This window comes from Sycon ciliatum, chromosome 5 (genome assembly GCF_964019385.1).
Source record: "Sycon ciliatum chromosome 5, ocSycCili1.1, whole genome shotgun sequence".
Lineage (NCBI taxonomy): Eukaryota > Metazoa > Porifera > Calcarea > Leucosolenida > Sycettidae > Sycon > Sycon ciliatum.
This window is the reverse complement of record NC_088647.1, coordinates 28,370,505-28,392,469: the sequence shown is the minus strand read 5'-3', so window position 1 is coordinate 28,392,469 and position 21,965 is coordinate 28,370,505. Positions and strand designations below refer to the sequence as shown.

At 47.1% G+C, this 21,965-nt stretch overlaps 2 protein-coding genes across 2 annotated transcripts in view; both read right to left on the bottom strand.

Moving 5' to 3' along the window:
• LOC135816956 (E3 ubiquitin-protein ligase TRIM71-like) overlaps nt 1-14,462 on the bottom strand; it is a 28,987-nt gene extending 14,525 nt beyond the window's left edge. Inside the window, exons 1-3 of the mRNA XM_065330059.1 lie at nt 13,873-14,462; nt 12,720-12,863; nt 11,350-11,490 (exon numbers count right to left, since the gene is read on the bottom strand). Of these exons, the coding sequence (XP_065186131.1) occupies nt 11,350-11,490; nt 12,720-12,863; nt 13,873-14,319 (732 nt within the window). The 5' untranslated portion in view covers nt 14,320-14,462. The remainder of the gene's footprint in view (nt 1-11,349; nt 11,491-12,719; nt 12,864-13,872) is intronic.
• A 1,567-nt stretch (nt 14,463-16,029) lies between these two features.
• On the bottom strand, nt 16,030-17,110 carry LOC135818247 (serine/threonine-protein kinase pkn2-like). The gene has a single exon (XM_065331606.1). The coding sequence runs from the start codon at nt 17,086-17,088 to the stop codon at nt 16,156-16,158; it is 933 nt and encodes a 310-aa protein (XP_065187678.1). The 5' UTR covers nt 17,089-17,110; the 3' UTR covers nt 16,030-16,155.
• Nucleotides 17,111-21,965: the final 4,855 nt, after the last annotated feature.

Below are 21,965 nucleotides of genomic sequence, written 5' to 3'. Positions count from 1 at the left end.
GTGTGTGTGTGCGTGTGTGTGTGTGGGGGTGCGTGCGTGTGTGTGTGTGGGGGGGGTGTATTTGTGTATGTGCGTGTGGGTGTGGATTTGTGTGTGTGTGTGTGTGTGTGTGTGTGTGTGTGTGTGTGTGTATTTACTCATGTGGTGTGCCGTCAATCAGTTATCTGCAATGAACCTCTGGTTCGAGAAGCCGGAGTACAAGCGAGGAACGTGGTGCCACCCTGCAACAAAGCAATTCCATCTGATCGACATGATCATTGTGCGTCAATCGCAGCGGGTTCACTGCAAGGATGAAAGTGTTGTGCATGGGCCAAATTGCTTTAACAATCATCGTATGGTACGAGGAAACTCTACATTACTCTGAATAAGCGCAGAGAGGCGAGATGTGTCCGTACCCGCCCGATCGCGGTCGAGTCGCTAGCGGATCCTGCCACTGAGCGCTACTATCAAAACGCAATCTCTGACCATCTGGGCACTTGTGATCTCTTGCCAACAGCGGAAGCGGAATAGACTGATGTTCGTGACTGGCTCATCGACGCATCAAAGTCGGTGCTTGGCACAAGGAGACGAAATCAGCCGGACTGGTTCAAGTCGGCTGCTGCCACCATCACCCCTGTCATCGAGACCAAGAACAGGCTGCATAACGAGATGCTGCAGAAAGACACCAACTCTTCTCGTTCACACTTCCGTGCTGCCCAGAGAGATGTTGCATGTGTTGTCAATCGTGCTAAAGAGGAGTGCATGGAGGATGTTTGCCGGCAGACAGAGGAGAACGAACACCACGGAATATCGCAGTGGCAATGTGTCAGGCATTTACAGTCATTGTGCCACGGATGACGGTCACTGCATGTTACATCTACCGGTATTCTTGATGAGCAAGGTAACTCGCTGACGAATCCTGACGAAGTCCGTGCCAGGTTTCTGCGCCATTTCCAGGGTGTGTTGAAAATTGAGAGCTGTTTCAATCCTGCTGTTATTGAAACCATTCAAGAACAGCCGCCGCGTTTGGATCGGGACCGTCCACCTATTCCAGAACAGTTTGCCAAAGCCCTACGTAGTCTGAGGACCAATAAGCTGGCGGATTATCAGGCATTCCACCAGAAATGATAATCCATGGTGGTGCTCATCTACATGCACGCTTACTCGCTTACTCGCTTCCTCGATGTTATGGCATTGGTCTGGAGGGAGGGATGCGTTGTGGATGACTGGCGCAATGCATTATTGGTCCCGATACCCAAGAAGGGAAACCGTCATCACTATGACAACTGGCGTGGAATTAGTTTATTGGATGTTGCTGGGAAGCTCTTTGCCCGTATTCTCCAGGACCGGCTCACCATCGTTGCCGAGGAGATTCTTCCTGAGTCGCAGTGTGGCTTCCGTCGTGGAAGGGGTTGCTTAGACATGGTGTATGTTGTCCGCCAACTCATTGCGAAGAGTTATGAGCATCAGTCTCTTCTGTGCGCCATGTTTATTGACCTGAAAAAGGCCTACAACTCGATTCCCAGGCAAGCTTTATGGTCAGTACTGCAGCCCCCCCCCCCAACATGCGGAGTGTGATCCGTTCACTACACGATGGAATGATGGTAGAGGTCCGGGCAGAGGGTCGAAGTGAGGCATTCCCTGTGACCAACGGTCTATGGGAGGGTTGCACACCGACACCAGTCCTATTAAATATCTATTTCTCGGCGGTGGTCACACACTGGCGCTTGGAATGCCCGGATGTTGGCGTTACCGTCAAGCACAAGCCTGGGCGTAGACTTGTCGACGATCGCATTGCAAAGTCGCTGCTACTACCAACCCGTGTCACTGAGACACCTTTTGCTGACGATGCTGCAGTCTTCTCCACCACCCGGCAAGACTTCGAGTCGTCCACGACAAAGTTTATCACATGCGCTTCCCAATGGGGTTTAACTGTCAGCGTGGCCAAGACTAAAGGCATGGCGGTGAACACTCGGGCGAATGCGCCAATGGCACTGGATGGTGGTGAAGCCATAGATGCTGTGGAATCATTCACGTATCTAGGCAGTGCCATACAATGCGATGGTTTGTCCTCCCTTGACTTCCAGGCCCGCATTGGCAAGACGTCCAAAGCCTTTGGTAGCTTGAAGCAAGCCGTGTTCGAGAACCGGTCACTGAGTCTGCAGTATTGTCGTCGTGTGTATGTTGCCGTGGTGCTCTCTACCCTCCTGTACGGCGCGGAGACTTGGCCAACGAAGGCTCCGGACCTACGGCGTCTCAACCTCCTCCACCATCAATGTGTCAGAACTATCGTTGGAGTGTCGCAACGGCAGCAATGGGAGACCCACGCAACGTCCTCAGCCCTTGCAAAGACCCTTGGAGTGCCTGAGGACATTGGTCACATCATATGGGAACGGCGTTTGTGCTGGCTTGGACACGTGACATGGATGGAAGATCACCGGTTGCCAAAGTCTGTTATCTTCGGTGAACTGCCTTGCCCCGCGCCCGGCGCATGTTCCGCGCAAGAGGTGGAGGGTCGTCGTTATGGACGACTTTGCATCGATTGAGCCACCGGTACCAACATGTGGATGGTACGATGCAGCCCAGAACCGTCCGGAGTGGCGTAGCATTGCCCGTCAAACACCCAAGGCACCCTCTGCTGCTGCCTACGGTTGCGCCTGCGGCCGCATGTTCCGTCGAAGCGGCGACCTGAAACGCCATCAGTCATTCTGTCGTGGACTGGAGAAATAACAATGTGCTATCATTGCTACACAATGGGTAAGGGCAAGGTCAAGTTGTGTGTTTGTGTGTGTGTGTGTGTGTGTGTGTGCAACCAGCACAGACCGTAGCTCCTTCTGCATCGCTTGCAATTGCGGTCGGCGTTTCAGTAGACCACGGGACTTATCCCGTCATCGCTCCTACTGTTCTCAACCTGCAATTCCTTGTGGCTGATAGGAACATCACACCATCTGACATCGGCCACATTGTTTTTGTGAAAGGGAAGGCAACAGAGGATTTGCCCCTATTCCTCTCTACCTTGTTTCTTTTGCTACACCGGTTTACTCGTTAAAAGAGAATTGTGCCGGCGCAATGTTGAAGGACACAATACCTTTTGTGAACTGTGATGTGTTTTGTCCACAAAACCTGTCCCTGTGCACCAAATGACATCTAAACTTTTCCTGTATAGCCTCCATCCTAGTGTATAGTACTGAGTGCTGGACTCCGCTGAAAGCAGACCTTGAAACCAGGCATTTCAACATGTTTTGGCCAGCATTGCCCTGAGGGGCTAGGTCACCTTGCCAGAATGCCAAAACCTCCCAGATTTCCAATCAACTCCTGTTTGGACAGCTGCCCAATACATTTACTTGTTTGGATGTGCCCCAAGTAAAAAAAACCGGTGATGGGATGCAGCTGCTCATGACCTCAAACTTCGGCTAGGGACATCCCCATCTTCTGTCGGTCTGAGACGGCTAATGGCAGAATGTAGTGGTTTAAGACGGTCATGAATTGGTTTCTCCGCACTGACTGACACCACCAACAATGGAGATAGTTTGCTTCATTGTTCTGTTGATGATTCTTCTCCAAACTCTGCTATCTTGCTTGCCACACATGCCTGGAGGCGCGACACATTTCTACCTCCTTGCTATGTAGCTCAATCCCGTGTTCTATACCTGTTATCTGCCCAATAAGCCTTTTATCACCTTTGGCCATGAAATGTCATAAGTTGGCAGTGTGTATGGTTCTATGTGCACTTGAGAGGGAATGCATGTATGCAGGTATGTGCACTTGAGAGGGAATGCATGGATGCAGGTATGCACAGGTTTTTCAGTGTGTATTCTGTGGGTGGGTGGTTGAGCGTGTGTGGGTGCATGTTAGTGTAAGTGTGTGTTTGGGTGTTAACATGTGTTGGCCAATGTATGAAGAGGAGAGAGTGTGTGTGAAATAACAGTGGTGCTGCACAACAAATACAGGTTTTGCTCGCAACATGAGCCATTAGTTAGTAAGTGCTCATCATTGCAGCAAGAAAACCATCTCAATAAAATTGTATTACAAAGAGGTATTTACTTCTGTATGGGTTATAATGTGGGTATCCAATGACAACATAGTTTGTGTAAAATGTACATGTATGTGTAATTGTATGTTGTTGATTACTCAGGGGTCGTCTGTAAACACATGTATTTACTTAGAGATGTCTAACAGGCGTTTGTGGTGGGTTCGCCTGCAAGGCGTATTTAAAAAATACATTTCAGAGTGCATGCATGCCATACCGCTTGTGTTCATATACATGACTAGCAGCACCCGGCCAGCGTTGCCTGGCCGAACGTGGCAGGCGGGCCGCGGGTGAAGCAAGTACATGAACAGCACACGTGCTCAGCACGTGGTGGTGGCTACACGATTCGCACGCTTCGCGTGCTCAGTGCTTCTGTGGCTGCTTCCGCTAGCTACACGATTCGCACCCTTCACGTGCTCAGTGCTTCTGCGGCCGCTAGCTACACTGTTCGCACGCTTCGCGTGCTCAGCTCAGGCAGCGCTGCTCCGCAGCATGGCCTGAGCTGAGCGTGACACACACACACACACGTCACAGGTGCCTCTTCTTTATAAGTAAAGATGTACTATACTGTAGTGGATATAGAAATCCGGTCACACGTCTAGCGGCCCCAGGGCACTGGCCATGCAGCCGTGGGCAAGCAGACCACACATGCGCTGGAACACGCTGGTCGCATCGGAACAACATGAGTGTGCACTGTTCTGTACGCGCTGACGGCGCCGGCCCCGGCTAATCGACTGGATTTCCATGTCACGACAGTAGCACTGCTACAGCTAGTAGTACAGGTAGGCGATGAGATGCACAATAATGCACTACACGCGTCACGGCAGAGTAGACAGGGACACATACACAGCCATACTCTGTACTCCCAGAAACATGCGCTTGTAGGCAGGTACCAGCAGACTTGTAGGTGTGAAACAGGATCCTTGGTCTTGGTTTCAGGTTGAGGTGCACATGTGGCCCATGACAGTATGACTCAGGTGAATCGTAAATTCCGCTAGGACCCTAAAGGTCTGACGTGGAATTAAGGTTGCATAAGGAGGTGAGGCTGAGAATGTGACAGTGTGTTAGGCCCAAAATCGCTCCGTTTTCATATAATTCATAGCGTTTTAAAGACAAACACATTCAACCTCATTTCCCGCCAAAACCAACCCTTCCCATAATCTCTTTGGCCTTTCTGAGCCGTTTCTTGAATGGATTACTGTGACAGTGTTCTGGGGTATCACTGCACTGGGAGGGTGGGACACTGTCACATTCTCAGCCTCACATTCTTATGCAACCTTAATTCCACGTCAGACCTTTAGGGTCCTAGCGGAATTTACGATTGCATTTCGGAGGCTCGGCCTTCGAATGTGACAGTGTGATTTTCAAAGACAAGGCTGAGACCAAATCCCACTATGATACTTGCTCAAACATGTATTCTCCACAGTGATAGAGCTGGAAAAGCAATATTATAGCATAACAACCGTTGAACGTCATCCAGTGCAAACAAGGACAACAGCACTCACTCCTCAGGGTAAATAGCCTGACAAGAGAAAAACCTCCACACAATTTAAGGCACCCTAAGTGATGTACAGACAGTGCCACTCATCCAGACTACATATACATTGTACATGAATGCAATGTTCGGATATTCCCACAAATACTAATACTGCAGTTGGGTTACTACCACGGATTGCACTATCAGTAGGTGAAACGTAGGCACCCTCAGTCCGAAGAGGCAGCAGCTGACTCGGTAGGGACACTGGAAGGATGATTATGAATGGCTGAGCTATTGAGCACAGCATGTGACCATTATACTAGTGGGATACAAATGTATCAGGCTGGCTCCAACGTCAGGCGAAATAGCACGTCATAGTACATTTGAGATCAGCGGGAAGAAGATGACGACGTCCACTAATTTAGTATTTGTGCACACGAATCTGCTGTGTGTGTGACTCTGTGTGTCAGCTATGATCTTCTGTGGTTCCATGCCTAGCATGTACGTCTGAACCATCCTGCAAAGTTTGAATGACGTAGGTTGAGCGATCGCTCCGCGAAACATACTTTTTGAAATTCTCTTCATGGTATATCTTCCACCATTGAAATTTCGAATTTCTTCAAAAAAAGTGCTGAGAGGGGTGGCTTGCAACCTCGATACGGCTTGTTCCAGGCATGCTTTGGAGCCATCTTCTGTTGAAGTAGTGGCGGGGATCTGCCCTGCAACTGCTACAACAAAAAATGATTCGATCTGAGAAAGGGTGAGTCCGCGAATCTCGGTTGAATATTGAGTATTTCAAGCCTTTTCACGACGAAGATAGAGTTCTTTTTGGAGATGGACGTCGCGGCAAAGGACATGGTGTCCGACTTCTGGCGTCAGGTGAAGCCAGGGATCAATTGTCCAGTCAGGTCGGCAGCCTAACCGTCGGTAAGCTTGTGTTTGGATCCCGTTCTGCTCGATGTGGTAGATCACAAACAATTTGATATCGCACAAATTGATCTCAGCCTCGTGCGTAAGGTATTTTATATTCAGAAAATCCCAAAGTGTCTCTGTGTTGCCGTCCTATGCCACGAGAAACTCCAATCAGGCTCCTATGTCCTCTGCCTTCATGATTGAATGTCCACTTCGTTTGAACAACGAACACAACAATCGAGGACGGCTTTGCAATGAAAAATACAGCTATACTGGAGCTGAAAAAAAGAAGAAAAAAACGTGCTCAGGATGAGACTCGAGTACACGCATACTCTCCCAGCAGGTGAAACGCAAATTTTTGTGAAAAATGCGTGTCGCCGACTGACCAGTAATTTCGCCTGACGTTGGCTGCCAGCTAGGCATCTGACATACAGATGACAGCCTGGAAAGCGGCTGCAGCTGAGGCGCCGCGAGTAGGTGTAATGAGCCTGGAAGGCTGGATCAATTCCCAAACAGAGACAAGATACCCTTCAGCCACTGTGCCAGAGTGAATGAGCCCACTGGTATGTGAGGAGCTGGGATTGCCAAGCCAGTGGTAGAATGCTGATTGCTCTGGTTTCAATCGAAACTTGGCTGTGCGGGCTCTAAATTCTCGAGCATAATCAACTACATTTGTAGGCTAGCCAGACTACCTAGTACTAGTAGTAGCTTGGGAACGAAGAATGAGTTTGGAATTCCGGACCTCTGAGACTTTGTCGGCGAGGTAAGCTGAAACATCAAGTAGCACCTGCATTTAGTTGATATCCAATGAGGTCAGCTCAAATGATCGAGCTGACTTTGCAAACGCAAGTAGCATAATACTAGCACTACACACTAAGTCTTCGTGGACAGAAGGGGCACCCGAAGTTGAGCTTTCAGACCCAGAGCACTACTCTTATCCTACATCATCTTCACGTCCCATGTGTTACCACACTATGGCTGTGATGGTCGCTAGTGGTGCTAGATACCACGCAGGACACAACACACATGCAAGTCTTGGCTAAGGGGGAAACCGGATGGGTTAGGCAAGGGGGACGGCAGAGCTGACCGACACATGTTGATAGTGCGGTACTGCTTACCTTCGGAAACCTGATCAGCTAAGAAGTTAGCTAGTGAGGCAGCCATGTGATCTTCCTACCGTGCACCCAATCAGCTGTTCTATAATCGGAAGGCTGACTCGTATCAGACAGTAGGTCCGTCGCGCCTCCGTGTGGAGGCGTCTGCTGAAAGTCCCAGCTGAGCTGTAGTATGCCTGAGATGGTCCAAATGGCTAGCCGGAGGCCCTGCAGTGGATGTAGATTCTTCCCATGGATCAAGGAGCATAGGGTCCCCCAGTGGCAGCTGCCAAGAGCACTAGATCAACATCTGCAGCAAGAAGGGATAGAACCCTTGTACCAGCTAAACTAGAGCTACTAGAATTGCTCGCTGGATCCGATGTTCTCGGATGCAGCGTAGACACGCGTCCACCAAAGCAAATGGTGGAAACAGGTAGCCGTTCCGCCACATGGCCGGCGGTGCCGTGAGGGCATCGGACCACTCTGCCACTTGGTCTTAGCCGTGGCTAGCTGATGTACGCCGGCAGCTGGCAATTGTGCCGCGTCACGAACAGATCTCGGGGATGGCGACTCTCCCTGATCAGCTGAACCAGCCCTGTATAATTGGATTGAGCTGCCAATCGCCGCTCTCTTCAATGTTCCATGATAGAAAACCGGCCTCGGTGTTCAGGCGACCGGCACATGGAGGGCTTTGAGGTGTAGCAGGCGCTGCTCGACTCAGGTCCAAATGTCCTTGGCTAGTTGGCATAGCTGATGAGAATATGAGTCTCGTATGTCCCGCCTTGGTGATCAACATAATTATGCAACTGCTGTTGTGTTGTCCATCTCTAGCACAGCAATACTGTTATCAGTGACTGGCAAGAGCGAACATCTGCAGGCCCAGGAAAACAGCTTGAAGATTCTTCCAGTTGATGCGGAAGTAAGTTGTCCAGATGTGTCCATGGCTCTCCCGTGGCCCGGTTCTGGCACACTGCACCCCGACCGTAGTCGGATGCATCCGATGATATGATTAGAACCAGGGAGTAGTACATTACTACTCCCTGATTAGAACTGGCGGAGCTGGCACTACTGCCATGGCATTGTGTGCTGCCGACTGGTGTGACCACCACTGCAAGGAGGCCGTCCTGAGGCTCGAGCGTCAGACATTATTCTTGTCCAAGGCCGCTCCAGAGCCCGGTGTAACTGGAATTGGAGATTCCGAAATCAAAGCAACGCTACAAGTAGGTAAATTGCTATCCGGGATGCTACCATCCTGCCAATGAGGCTTCGCAGCTCTCAACAGCAAGCTTCACCACACCTAGGCTATAAAGTAAGACCCGTACCCATGGCATGGGGCACAGCAGATCTCTTTTCCCAGTTAATAGCTGGGAACGGGTATTGTACATAACATAAACGATCCACCGCGAACATGTCGATACTGATAATAATAATAATGCACTCCACAGCTTGGCGTAGTGACAAAGGAGTCTGCGGGGTCTTGGTGCGTATGTCGCGCCAGAGCTGGACTGCCCCTGAGAGCCTTCTCGCCAGGCTGTCCGATACACCGGGGAGTGTTTCCACTTCTGTGCTGATGACCACTGGGGATGCCACGACCGATTGGTCTGGTATAGGGCCCCAGTCGGTAGCCTCCGAATGGCAAGGGGCCCCTGCGCCAAAAGGGGCGACCGGCCGCTAAACGGGCAGGTGTCACAGCAGAACGGAGGGGACTGTGGAATGCCGCATAGTTTGAAAGCGGGATTAGTGGTGACGCTGTGCTCGCAATAGGTGCGATGCATCCACCAGGGCATTGCCTGATTTTAAAACCTTTTTCATGGTCTTGGTGGAAAACATTTTGCCACTGAGATTTCCAGTCTCCGGCAGCTCTTAGCCAAGAGCTTGTGCTTGGCTTCTATCAACCAGTTCCGCCTCATTTTGGATACGGACGCATTGGCATACACAGCACTCAACCACATCATCAGCCCTTGGCATCAGTAACGTGTCTGTAGTACGGTGTGCGGGGTCTCGCACACTCCGCCATTATTGTTGCATAGCAGCTACACCTTACGCAGTTATCTGGTTATGGCTGGGTCGGGCAAAGTACGTGGACTGTTTTGTCAACATAAGTATCCTGCATCATGACAGGAGCCTCAATCGAACACGATCATAATTAAATCTACTGGCCGCGGCCAGCGTCTCTGGATCGAATACAGCTTCCAGCAGCTGTCGTTCAGGCTTTCTCCCTGGCCCTTGCTACATGTCATGACATGTAGATTAAAAGTATAATAATAAGGCTTTGGAAAATTTATTTTCCATTGGTATCAGGTTCGGCCTCATTTTCTCAATGCTGCGCTGATGATCATATCAGTCCACAATCATATGAAGGATATGAAACAGCATGCTGTTCCACAGCGTCCGCACGCGCAGAGAATGAGTACAATAAAATAAAAATGTTTTTTTATCATTTTTATTTTTTTATTTTTTTGTAATTAATTTATATTTATTAATTTTTTTTTTATTTCAGACTGATCTGAATCAATCATAGGCCAATTCCTATTCTGTATACAAGGCATGGCCGTCGTGGAAATAAAGAATATTAGTATCACTATCTAATATTCTACTGACGGATTTCCGCCCGTCAAATTGGACCGCGCTGAGTTTCCGCTCAGCCACGGCCGTTCCAGTTCCCAACTCAGCAGCTGGATTTCCGTCCAGCTCCGAGTGATCGGAATACATAATAATCTACTGGCAGCCGCCAGTGCCTGCGGATCGAATACAGCTTCAGGAGCTGACGATCGGCTAATTCTACTGACAGATTTCCGTCCGTCAAATCGAACCGTGCTGAGTTTCCGCTCAGCCACGGCCGGTCAAGCTCCTGTTGAGCACATCGTCCAACTCAGTAACTGGATTTCCGTCCAGCTCCGAGTGATCGGAATACATAATAATCTACTGGCAGCCGCCAGTGCCTGCGGATCGAATACAGCTTTTAGTAGCTGACGATCGGGCAAATTCTACTGACGGATTTCCGTCCGTCAAATCGAACCGTGCTGAGTTTCCGCTCAGCGACGGCCGTTCAAGCTCCTGTTGAGCAAATCGTTCAACTCAGTAAACTGGATTTCCGTCCAGCTCCGAGTCACGATTGGAATCCGGGTCGCGACCCGATGCCACTGAGTTTCCGCTCAGCAAGGCATGCACACTGCTCCGATATGAGCATGTGGCGTTGCTTACGAGGCCATGGTTGTGACAAGAATGTCAGAGAGAAGTAAATAATTGAAACGTTCACAAAACGAAGCGAAGAAAAAGGCAAAAGAGATTATGGGAAGGGTTGGTTTTGGCGGGAAATGAGGTTGAATGTGTTTGTCTTTAAAACGCTATGAATTATATGAAAACGGAGCGATTTTGGGCCTAACACACTGTCACATTCGAAGGCCGAGCCTCCGAAATGCAACTTGGTTTACATGCGACCCGACAAGATAATTATGGTTCGTTATAAACGAAAACTGTTCGCTATACAGGGTCAATTTTGTATGGTTTCAAACAAGGACATGGACAAGGGTTCGCTATATCACGGAATTCGCTGCATGTGAGTTCGTTATAAGTGGAGTCGACTGTACTGTATACATGTGCAAAGTATGGTGTTTATTATGATTGGTATTATCTGAGTGGGTCAAGAAAGAAACGCAGTGACGTCATCTCAAAGTAAGTATATGTATTTACTAACGGTCCCTCACCGCGTACCGGCTTTCTCTTTTGTTTCTCTGGGCCTTTTTGAAGTTTTTCTGAGCAGCTGGCTTTACTGCATTGTTGATCAATTTTGCACGTAAAAGAGGCTACTGTTTACATGTAATCCTTACAACATGATTGGAACACCAAGACTATACCTGTAGTCGGTTGTTGCCAGCCTCAGCAATGATCACTCGTTCCTCATCTGTTACATGCACAGCTAGCGGGCACTTGAACTGTCCACAGTTTGTACCCTTCCGACCAGTCGTCTGCTTGAACTGGCCATCAACACCGTGTATCTAAGTGTATTGACAAAAAGGAATGCAATTTACAAATGTTAACACAACCATGCACCCATACATAGCCCAGATCCAAACATACATGTAGTAAACATTTGGTTGCAGTTCTATAGTGTGAATCTAGCGAAAAGCTCGTCCAAAACTGTCAGTCACACTTACACACCCAATGTGCTGTCGGCCACCCCATTCCACTTGCACATCACCACCACAGCCAGGACAATTTAGTTGAGATATTGACTTTTCAGACCCTCCAGATAGCTTTTTGGTCCAACACGGTGACAAAGCTCATCAGTGGAGGTTGTTGATAATGGTTGATTAAGATAAAATGAGTGATTGATGTTGTATAGGGGAAACCTTTCACAATTTCACACTTTCCGAGTCTCTAGTGTGACATGCCCTAGCAAACAAAGGGGTTAGGTGATATTGGGCAGTTTTAACAGATGTGACAATACAAGTGTGCAGTGTTTGGACATTCAGCACTCGTATGTATGAGTGGCTATTGGCTACTAGTAGCACCTCTCTTTGTTTGTTGATTTTGCACCAATTCTAGTACTGCAGACGACCTGAAAGCATGCCCCAGTAACGCACACTTGCACTATCCGTTATCACCTAAAGCCTCAGTGCCCTATGGCATGCCACACTTCGATGTAAAAAGTGCACAATTGCGACTGTTTTACCCTATTATAACATTATCCCTTCATCCGGATCATCCACTATTACCAACCAGCACTGATGAGCTCTGTTGGAGCAAAGCAGCTGCCTTCAGGGTCTGAGATATCAATATCACAATGGAAATGTCCTCGTTGCGGTGGTGATGTGAAATTGGAATGGCTCGGCCAAGAAAACATTTAGGTGTGGGGATGTCACAGGTATACAAAGTCTTTTGTGATTTACAATAATAACCTTTCTCCAGTTTGATAGTTTAGAAAAACTGATCACTTCTGAAGAGAAATGACATTCTGCTCATATCAACTTCTGAGCTCTTGTGTTCACTAGGTGTACAGGTTAACTGGATGGTGACATAAATTTAGAATTTTGAAGAATTCATCCAAGGGATTGTCTACTACTGTTTCAGACAGTCTTGAGCATCTTCAACCTGACCAATTGGGATCCTTATTTTTCAATTATACAAATGCACACACAGACCATCCTGAGCAGGTCCTCTATCAGAGTGACATTTACATACAAACTGTACTTGTCGGTTAGCATTGTACTGTGAGTTCAGTTACCTTTATTCTGTGGTTGTTGTAGTCACAGATGATCAGGTTACCTGCTTTGTTGGATGCTAGTCCCCAAGGAGAGTTAAACTGATCTCTCCCACTGCCATATCTACCAAATGAGTACCTTGATTTGCGGATCTGTGTGTAATCACGCTGCAATAAAGGAAAGCAGTAAGAACAACACCAATCAACACTAGGACCATAGAGGGAGAAAGTAGTGATGCCAAACCTGGCTGGGTGGTCATACACTTCATACTTCGATTTCAAATGTTCAATGGCCTCATGTTTCGTATAAGGAGTAGATGATGGGATATACATCACCCTAAGGTGAGGGAACACATTTTTTGACTATACAACCCTACAAAAATTGATAAGATTGGGCAGCGCTATCAATCCTCCGGAATATCCATGACAAACCAGTTTCAAGCGTTACCATGACCACAACTCAACATTGAGGCAACAGCAATGGAGTCGACAGCAAAAGGAACAAAGGAAAGGTCTAAACTAATATCATTTGTAGTGTAACTAGTCACAAGGCCGTCACACCTGGGGTGGCTGGGGCGGCTGAAGCCGCCCCACTTTTTCGGCCGTTTTTTTGTATGTTTTTCTTTGTTTTTGTTTTTTTGGTGCACACTCCATGATCGCAGCTCAGCGAAAACGTGGCAAATAATGAAGAATCCTTGTCCCCGATCGTGGTGTATTGCAGAATAAAAAGGTCTTTCATTGCACTACAACTCACTGAAATGGCACCAAATGTCTGGAAATGCTTGCAAATTGGCTTCAATTTTTGAAATTATTTTCCCGGGGGAGGATAATGAAGAACCCATGTCCCCGATCGTATTGCAGTTGACTTTAATTTTTGAAAATTTTTACTGAGAAGTACCCCCGGACCCCCTTCCACGGCCGCCCTTCCTCCAAAGTCGGTGCGACGGGCCTGTTGTCATAATTATATACTCATGGTTATGCCCTGCATAGTGAAACCTTGAATTGAACACACACCAGTGTTGTGTGTATGTAAACTATACTCAACTAATGCATGATGACGTCATACACGTACCACTATACACCCAGTCATGCAGGGCAACAGACTGTAGGAGAAATTTGATATACCGTCGCATAAACTTGTACTTGTAAAAAGTAAGCCTTTCAAAAGTAGACCAACCATCCGTGGTGGAGATGCAGCTATTACTGCTGCTGCTGCTGCTGCTGCTGCTGCTGCTGCTGCTGATGATGATGATCCTGATGCTGTTGGTGACAATGTGTTTCTGGGCAAGGTAGTCTGATCTGAGGCTGACCGTTGTCTGGGCACTTTAGCTGGTGTTTGAGCTGAGGAAGCGCTGGATGACATCATCGGTGGTGTTGCAGAAGATGCACTGCGTGGTGATGGAGTGGACTGGGGAATAGAGTCACGGCTGCGTGAGGTAGTCGCCGTCAGACGTTGAGTAGTGGCACTAGACGACTGTCTGGAGGCACTTGACTCCAGGGCAGCAATGCGTGAGTCAACTGCAGCAAAGCGTGAATCCACGGTGGAGTTGTGTGAAGCTAGAGTTGATGAGTAGGCACTGAGGTTAGTGTCGATGGTGGAAACTCTCTCCCTCAATGCATCCATGCCGTTCACTTTCTCTTCCACAGCTGTCACTCGGGTGATGATTGCCTGCTGTTGTGTGGAGATCGTTTGCAGTTGAGTCAGAATGTCTGCAAACTGACTCAAATAGCGATCTGCGGACTAGACGAACCGTAAAAAATAACACCATCCACAAACACACATATTCACACACACACACACACACACACACACACACACACACACACACACACACACACACACACACACACATACACACGCATACACACACACATACACACGCATACACACACACACACACACACACACACACACACATACACTAGTATGGATTATTTTGCTCTGCGTGCACCCAATTGAAGCATTTCTACCTATGGATCACAGAAAACACAAAAATCCCGTGATGTGTAGTACAACGAGACAATTTCACAAATCAGAAAGAGAGCATTCAATTATTTTGCAAGGAAGAATTCAAAATTGACGGAGTGAAGCAGTAATCTCTGTATATTGAGTAGTACAAACTTGTCACTGCTATTATGGATTTAGGGGTCTCGTAATTATCGAAAAATTAAAGAAATCCGTCATCGTGCAAAATTTTCTCTAACCCACCCAGCCTGCTCCATTTTTTCCCATTAATTTTTTGATGTTTCCCAATGCCCAGCTATAAAAAAAGAACTCCTGACCCCAGGGTCACTGACTGCACCGGTGCCAGGTACATTGTACTAGTAGCTACTGTACTAGTTTGTTTTGTTTCTGGTTTTTGTTTGTTTTTGTTTTAGTAGGTCTACCAACGGCCATGCACGTCCTACAACTACATGTTCATCATACTGGTGTTTGCGACACTACGAGTACAGTCAGTACCCTGCAAAGCCAGTGCAACAACTGTATGTAAGTCACTGAAGTAAAAAAAAGGTTTATGAAAATTGGACTCGGAAAAATCTAAAAATAAAATTCTGCCAACACTCGTGACCACCCAACCCCATTTGTATGAGGACGGTTTTTTAATTTTTTAATTACGGACGACCCCTTATGGCTCTGATCCACTACTTTACGTTTTCATGTTACCATTCTGGATAAGGGACCTATGCAAATCTATAACACCCCCCCCCCCAGTTGATTACATAATTTCACTGGGCTATACTATGCATACTGCAGATGCACACTACTGCTATGTACACGTCACATAGCTGATGTCATGGGAACAGCCAGTCACCAGCCAGCATGTGATTGTGAGGCTTGTGTTTTTCAATAAAATCATCTTGCACACGTCAGTGTTTTGCCTTGTTGAAGTGTGACAGTCCAGACAGGGTGCGCCGCCTCCACTGAAATATCAGCACCCTTATCATGTGTAATATAATGTCATGCTGCACAGCCAGCTAAGACTTAGGGGGCGTTTGAATTGTCTTCATCAACTGTTTGAACAAATTTTAAAAAGAGATTAATTTAGTTGTCCCATTAGAACGGTTTCTTTCATTTTAGAGTTTTTCAGGGGAATTGTCTTGGCGATGATGACGTCCGATCAGATCGACCATCTCCACGTACAACGTGACGTGAACTCTTCGCAACTAGTCTACCCCTCCCATCGGATGAGGTAGTGGAGTTTCGAGGAGTTCGTTTTTCTGAAGAGGCCAATAAGGCCCACCTCTTCAGAAAAACGAGTCTCCTGGAAAAGTCAAAGAGTGACAATTCGAACGCGCTCTGAGAGTATGAGTGTGTACTTAGGCAAAGCCAGGTCTAATGTATGCTCTGTTAGCTGCACCATTCAGGCATGCATCAGCCAGTATTTCCCATTTACATGTACACATTGCATGTATACCCAGCTAGGCTGTATGCTAACAGTACAGCACAGTGAGTACAAAGTCATGTTATACTATGTGAATACATCCTTACCATAGAGGGAAGTGAGATCTGCAGTAAGTGCATGTGAACATCAGCTGATGTTGGTCTAGATCCAGGATCATCATGCAGACACGACACGATTAGAGAATGTAGTGGGTGATCCGAGCCCAGTCGATCCAGATCGGCTTTGCGTCGGCGACCCTCCGGAACTGATCTCCGCGTTCCATTCTCCAGCAGAACAGTAGCTTCAGTTGGGGAAGGCGGTCGTCCCACAAGCAGCGATAGCATCACCACTCCTAGAGAAAACACATCCAGTTTTTCGTCGTATGTTGTGCCCACTTGCAGGCTCTCTGGCGGCATATAATAAGGCGTACCGGGGCACCGTGTCAGAGTTGTCAAGTCTGCACCTTGACCACCGTGAAGAGAGCGGGCCAAACCTACATCAGCTATCTTGGCTCTCCCTGCCGTGATCAAGATGTTGTGGGGTTTCAAATCGCGATGCAAAATGTTCTTGCCGTGTAGAAAGCGCAAACCTTCCGCCGTGTCGACAAGATACTGAAGGCTTTGCGCGAATGGCTCTCTTGGAACAACTCCAATTCGATCACCAAGCGAACCGGCCATCAGTTCTACCACTATACACGGAGATTGATTGGGAGCAATGCCGATCCCGAGCAGTCGCACAATTCTTTCATGCTGCAGTCGCCGCATGACTAGGCACTTAGTGCCGAATCGCTGCAGAAGAGCTGTACGCCCGACATTGCCCTGTTGGAGTAAAATACTATGTAAGACCTTCACAGCAACAGGGAGACCCTCCAACTCACTTGTATACACAGTGGCATCCGAGCCACGGCCTATCTCGGGTTTGTTCAGGTCAACTTGGACGCATCCCAGCCAAATTGAGTCTGGGACACCAAGTATCTCTTGGAGCTGAGTCTCAAAGTTGAACCTTGCCATTGCATTATGATAGTGTAACACACAATCGTCTTGCTCTCGCAACTGTGTGTTTGATTGTGTCTGCGAGTGTTCAGCACCTTGTTATGGCGTTGGACGTACACTGCATTGAGTGTGTGTGTGTGTGTTTGTGTATGTGTGTGTATGTGTGTGTGTGTGTGTGTGTGTGTGTGCGTGTGTGTGTGTGTGTGTGTGTGTGTGTGTGTGTGTGTGTGTGTAGTCTGTAGACTACAGACTGAAGGTTAGTCCCGTTCCGTACTGGGGTATGCATTCCCGTTCTCACCTCCCTGTTTGCAGTCTACAATAGTACAAATACAATGTCATGGAGACCTACTTGTACAGACATATAGAGCTCTTTCTCGCCTCAACACTAGGTGGTGAACGTTTTGATCGCAATCGGCCACCGGTACCGCAAACGGCGCAGCCACGTGCCGGAAAGCGTGGGTAGATCCCCCAGTACCCAGTGCAGTACCGCATAAAAATGAAGCTGTTATGGATCGTGGACAGCTAGCTTGCCTGGCTAGCTGGGCGGTCGACCACAAACTGACTGGCGAGTGGCGAGTAGGCAGATACATGTATGCCTGTACATCTGTTGACGTCATCAAACATGACAAACCCACAATACAAGGAACGTAACGATGGAAACTGTTGGTTGCTCCCTAGACTGAAGATCGTGCTATCCACTGAGTCTGTCAGTGTCAGTGAACTGTCAGTGGCTCGGCTTGAGCCGCTTGACACTCGATTCCAGTTGACGGCTTGACGACTGCCATCCAGGGCACACGCCATACCCATTGAGCCTTCGACCTGCAAACGTGCAAGAAAGCACCAGTCCCTGTTCAATGCACAGTGTTTCGTGGAATTTATCTCTCATCAGTTGAGCTTGAGTAAGCTGAGAAAGACTGCGCTAGAATAGCACCACTTTCATCGTGCTCTCCAGGCCGGCACAACATCATGAAGGATTCAAACTTAACCAGGTGTTTCGATTCCAGCGCTAGTCAATCCAAAGATACCTCGCGAGTTACTAGGGAGGTTGCGCACAACGAAAATCACTGTCCGGGTTCAAGTAACGAAAATTGCTTCGAAAATCCATCCAAACGTGACCGAAACAGAGCAGATCTACGAAAATACTTTTCGCTCCCTGGAGTATTAAAATTCTGATATTTTACGACTCCCTGTCTTGACTCTTCGCACCCGCGCGGCCGCTGCGTCGACCCCACTACGAAAACGTTTACGCGTTGTGCGCAACCTCACGGTTTACGAATATTCCTTAGCTTTTTTCGTTAAAATATATGCGTTACGGCACTACGAATGTCCGTTGTGCACAACCTCTCTCTTGACTTGCTTGTGTGAGGGAAGGGGCTAAAAGAGCATACAAGAGGGACAAAACTCAAGCTTTTCTAAAGTGATGTTAGAGTAATTCATCTCATAGTACAGAATATGCTACATCATCAGCAAATCAAGTACCAGTACATGTAGTCTCTTTGATGCATATTCTAGTATCATGCCAAACAAATGTTCGGCTAGGAGCAGCAATGAGGAGAAACCAGTAAGGTGGACCTATATCAACAACACAATTTTAAAAGGTGAAAGGGAACTGCACCGAACAAAGTTACACCATTGTTTAAGCAACATGAACACACACTATGTACGTACATTATATCTAATCGCCACACACACACGTACACACATACACGCACACACACATACACGCACACACACACACGCATGCACACTACACACACACGCACACACACGCACACACACACACGCACGCACACACACACACACACACACACACACACACACGCATGCACACTACACGAATACACGTAGTCACAAACATCTTCATGCACGGAGGTGTGCAAAACAAGAAAAAGCGAAAATGTGCTTTGGAAAGGACATGTGAGGAGTGGTGGGATTACTATGACAACGAAGATGAGATTCTGGCACTAACCTGCAACAACCCTACAACATTGCCCTGTTTTATTCTTGACAGCGCTAAAAGCAATAGAATGTGCAAGAATGGACTCGGATGGAGAGCCAAGGCCGAATTAATTTATACAAAAGAGAAAGATTTGGCTAAAAGTGAAAGGACCAAGAAAGTACAAGTCACGCTATACTGTCCACTATAACACCTCCGGTTACTAAATAATCAGCCGATGCGATAACATTGCACGACACTGACCGACGGTACTGACGTTCTACCACTAACTGGCTAACAGCTCTAGCCCATCTTGGATGCGCACTCCAACAGCCTTGCATCTTGGAAGGTTCTAAATATCATAGCTATAGAATACAAACATAAGGAGGGGGATTTGTAACTTGTAGTTCCTTGGTACTTTTTCTTTCTTATAATTCATCCTTGGCTCTCCATCCCAGTCCAATTGTATACAAGGTGAATGAGAACATGGTGAAACACAAACAATAGAAATACGATTCTGATCATTCTAACAACAATTCGGCTTCAACTCTCCAGGAATCAACGTTCTGCTGAGGAACAAATCAGAGCAAAGGAACTACTTCGAAGTACAGTATTTACAGAAGGCAATGCTGCAGACGTAGCACATACATGTATATATACTTGAGGGGCTGAGATATCAAAGTGTGATTTCCAACAATGAATATACGAACTTGAGGGGCTGAGATATCAAAGTGTGATTTCCAACAATGAATATACGAACTTGAGGGGCTGAGATATCAAAGTGTGATTTCCAACAATGAATATACGAACTTGAGGGGCTGAGATATCAAAGTGTGATTTCCAACAATGAATATACGCACTTGAGGGGCTGAGATATCAAAGTGTGATTTCCAACAATGAATATACGAACTTGAGGGGCTGAGATATCAAAGTGTGATTTCCAACAATGAATATACGAACTTGAGGGGCTGAGATATCAAAGTGTGATTTCCCACAATGAATATACGAGCAACACAGCCTGCAAGGGGTACCACCACCGAAAGTCGTGCATCAGCTACGAGAAGGTGATAATCAAAAGCCGTATTGAATAAAAATTCATAGCAGAATAGCAGCGGCCATACTCAGCGACATAAAACTACTGTTAGAATCACCCATGTGCACACGCGATTAGAGTAATCGCACTGTTATTCTGTACAATCCACACCAACTTGGATGGTAAATGCACTGATAAAATTAATAGCTTCTGAAATGTGTAACAGCAATATAATAATAGCCATGAAAATGCACGGCACAAAGACAAAAACAAAATGTTTAATTTAAAAGTGGCAAAAACATCAGTGCTAGTTTTGAGGTGATTGTGTACTGGCCTTGTTTACGTGTTTACCAGGTTACTCCGCCGTCCAACTCCCTACTAGTACACTTGATGTTGCAGCAGCTTGCTTTTCACACACGGATGGGCTGATTCGGCGGCATTATCGGGACCAACACTAACTTGTTGAGTGTGGAAATAGTCCGCACCTAGTATACCAGTGTCTAGTTGTAGTCAGTGTGTGCAGCAATTACAAACAGTCTAGTGCAGTCCTTGGTTTCCTATAGACTTACGTATGCTCTGTACAAAGTTGCCAGAATAGTATCTTCATGTGTTGTTCGATTCTGGTTGATCAAATTGTACGCGTAACTATTCTTGCCTGTGAGGATTCACAGGAAGTGTGAGTTACGAAGTCTGAAGAATGTTGAACGGTCTCTGCTGGGATGACGACTACACGATAGCTCAGTGGTTAGAGCATCGCTGGATACAAGCAAGGGTGCCTGGTTTGAGTCCTGGTGATGACAGTCAATTTTGTCCGTTCAGACTTTTCCCGTTTATTCCCTCAAACCAGTGAATTATTCTTTTGTTTGTCTTTGCTGTATGTGTCCAACTTGTATTCAATCTGCGGACAGAACTGTTTCGTCCTTTGTGGACTTGTATTCATGGACTTTGTATTCATACAAATATCTTCATCTCTTGTAGGATCCAGGGAATAATCTGGGGAGATGGCATCGGTGCTGCCTGATTGTCTGCTAATTCGATGAAGGGAAGTAAGGTAACGTGTAGGGTACAGCGGATAATGCTCCGAAAATGTTCCTATAATGCTTATCATAATGCTCCAAAACCTACCCTGTAATGCTGATCATAATGCTTCAACAAAGCCTATCATGCTCTTGGTTTTGAACAAAAATGGAAGAAAGGCTGCACATTACCAAACTTCCAGGAAAGGATGCATTTAGCCGATCTGCCTCTGAAGCTGCTATAATATCTCTCACGAGCTCCACCACTTCTTAGCACTATAAGACATGATCTTGCCTCCATAGGCTGCTCTCCATTGCAACTTTGATGCAGGGCTGTGCCTAAATACTGGGTTTATCAAGTCTTTTTCTTTGATTATCCATGTAATGAGAGGTGAAACCATTATTGCTGGTGATCATTTGGATGCTGGAAGCTTATCATGGGAAGTGGTATTCCTGCCTGCAGACAAGCTGTCACTGTGTCCACTCTGTGAAAAATGTCTTCATCTGAAACAGCTCATGTGAGGCCAGTTCCTGATAGACGATCTCAGATCGAGATCCCTCCTATTTGCGGAAATCCTGAAAACACGTGGTCAGAAGTTATTTTGCCGCTCTACATCCTCTGCTTGCACTGTCTTCTTCTCCTGAGGTTGCGTGGAGACAAAATGGTTGGCCACGATACTCTTCTTTTCTGATAGCCCTAGACTGTAGGCTTTGCATTACAATCATTCACGACGAACTGTACGTGCTTCACCAGGAAAGTAAGACACGTGCTGATGAGCACTCAAATCGACTAGGTACCACGTCCACGAGAAATTCTAGGTCTTTTCGAGCCTGCTGAGCTGGCCTCGGCAAAGGCAGTTATTGGGAACAAGCTTTTTCTGTTTATAGCCGCTCCGTCATCCAGGTCCAA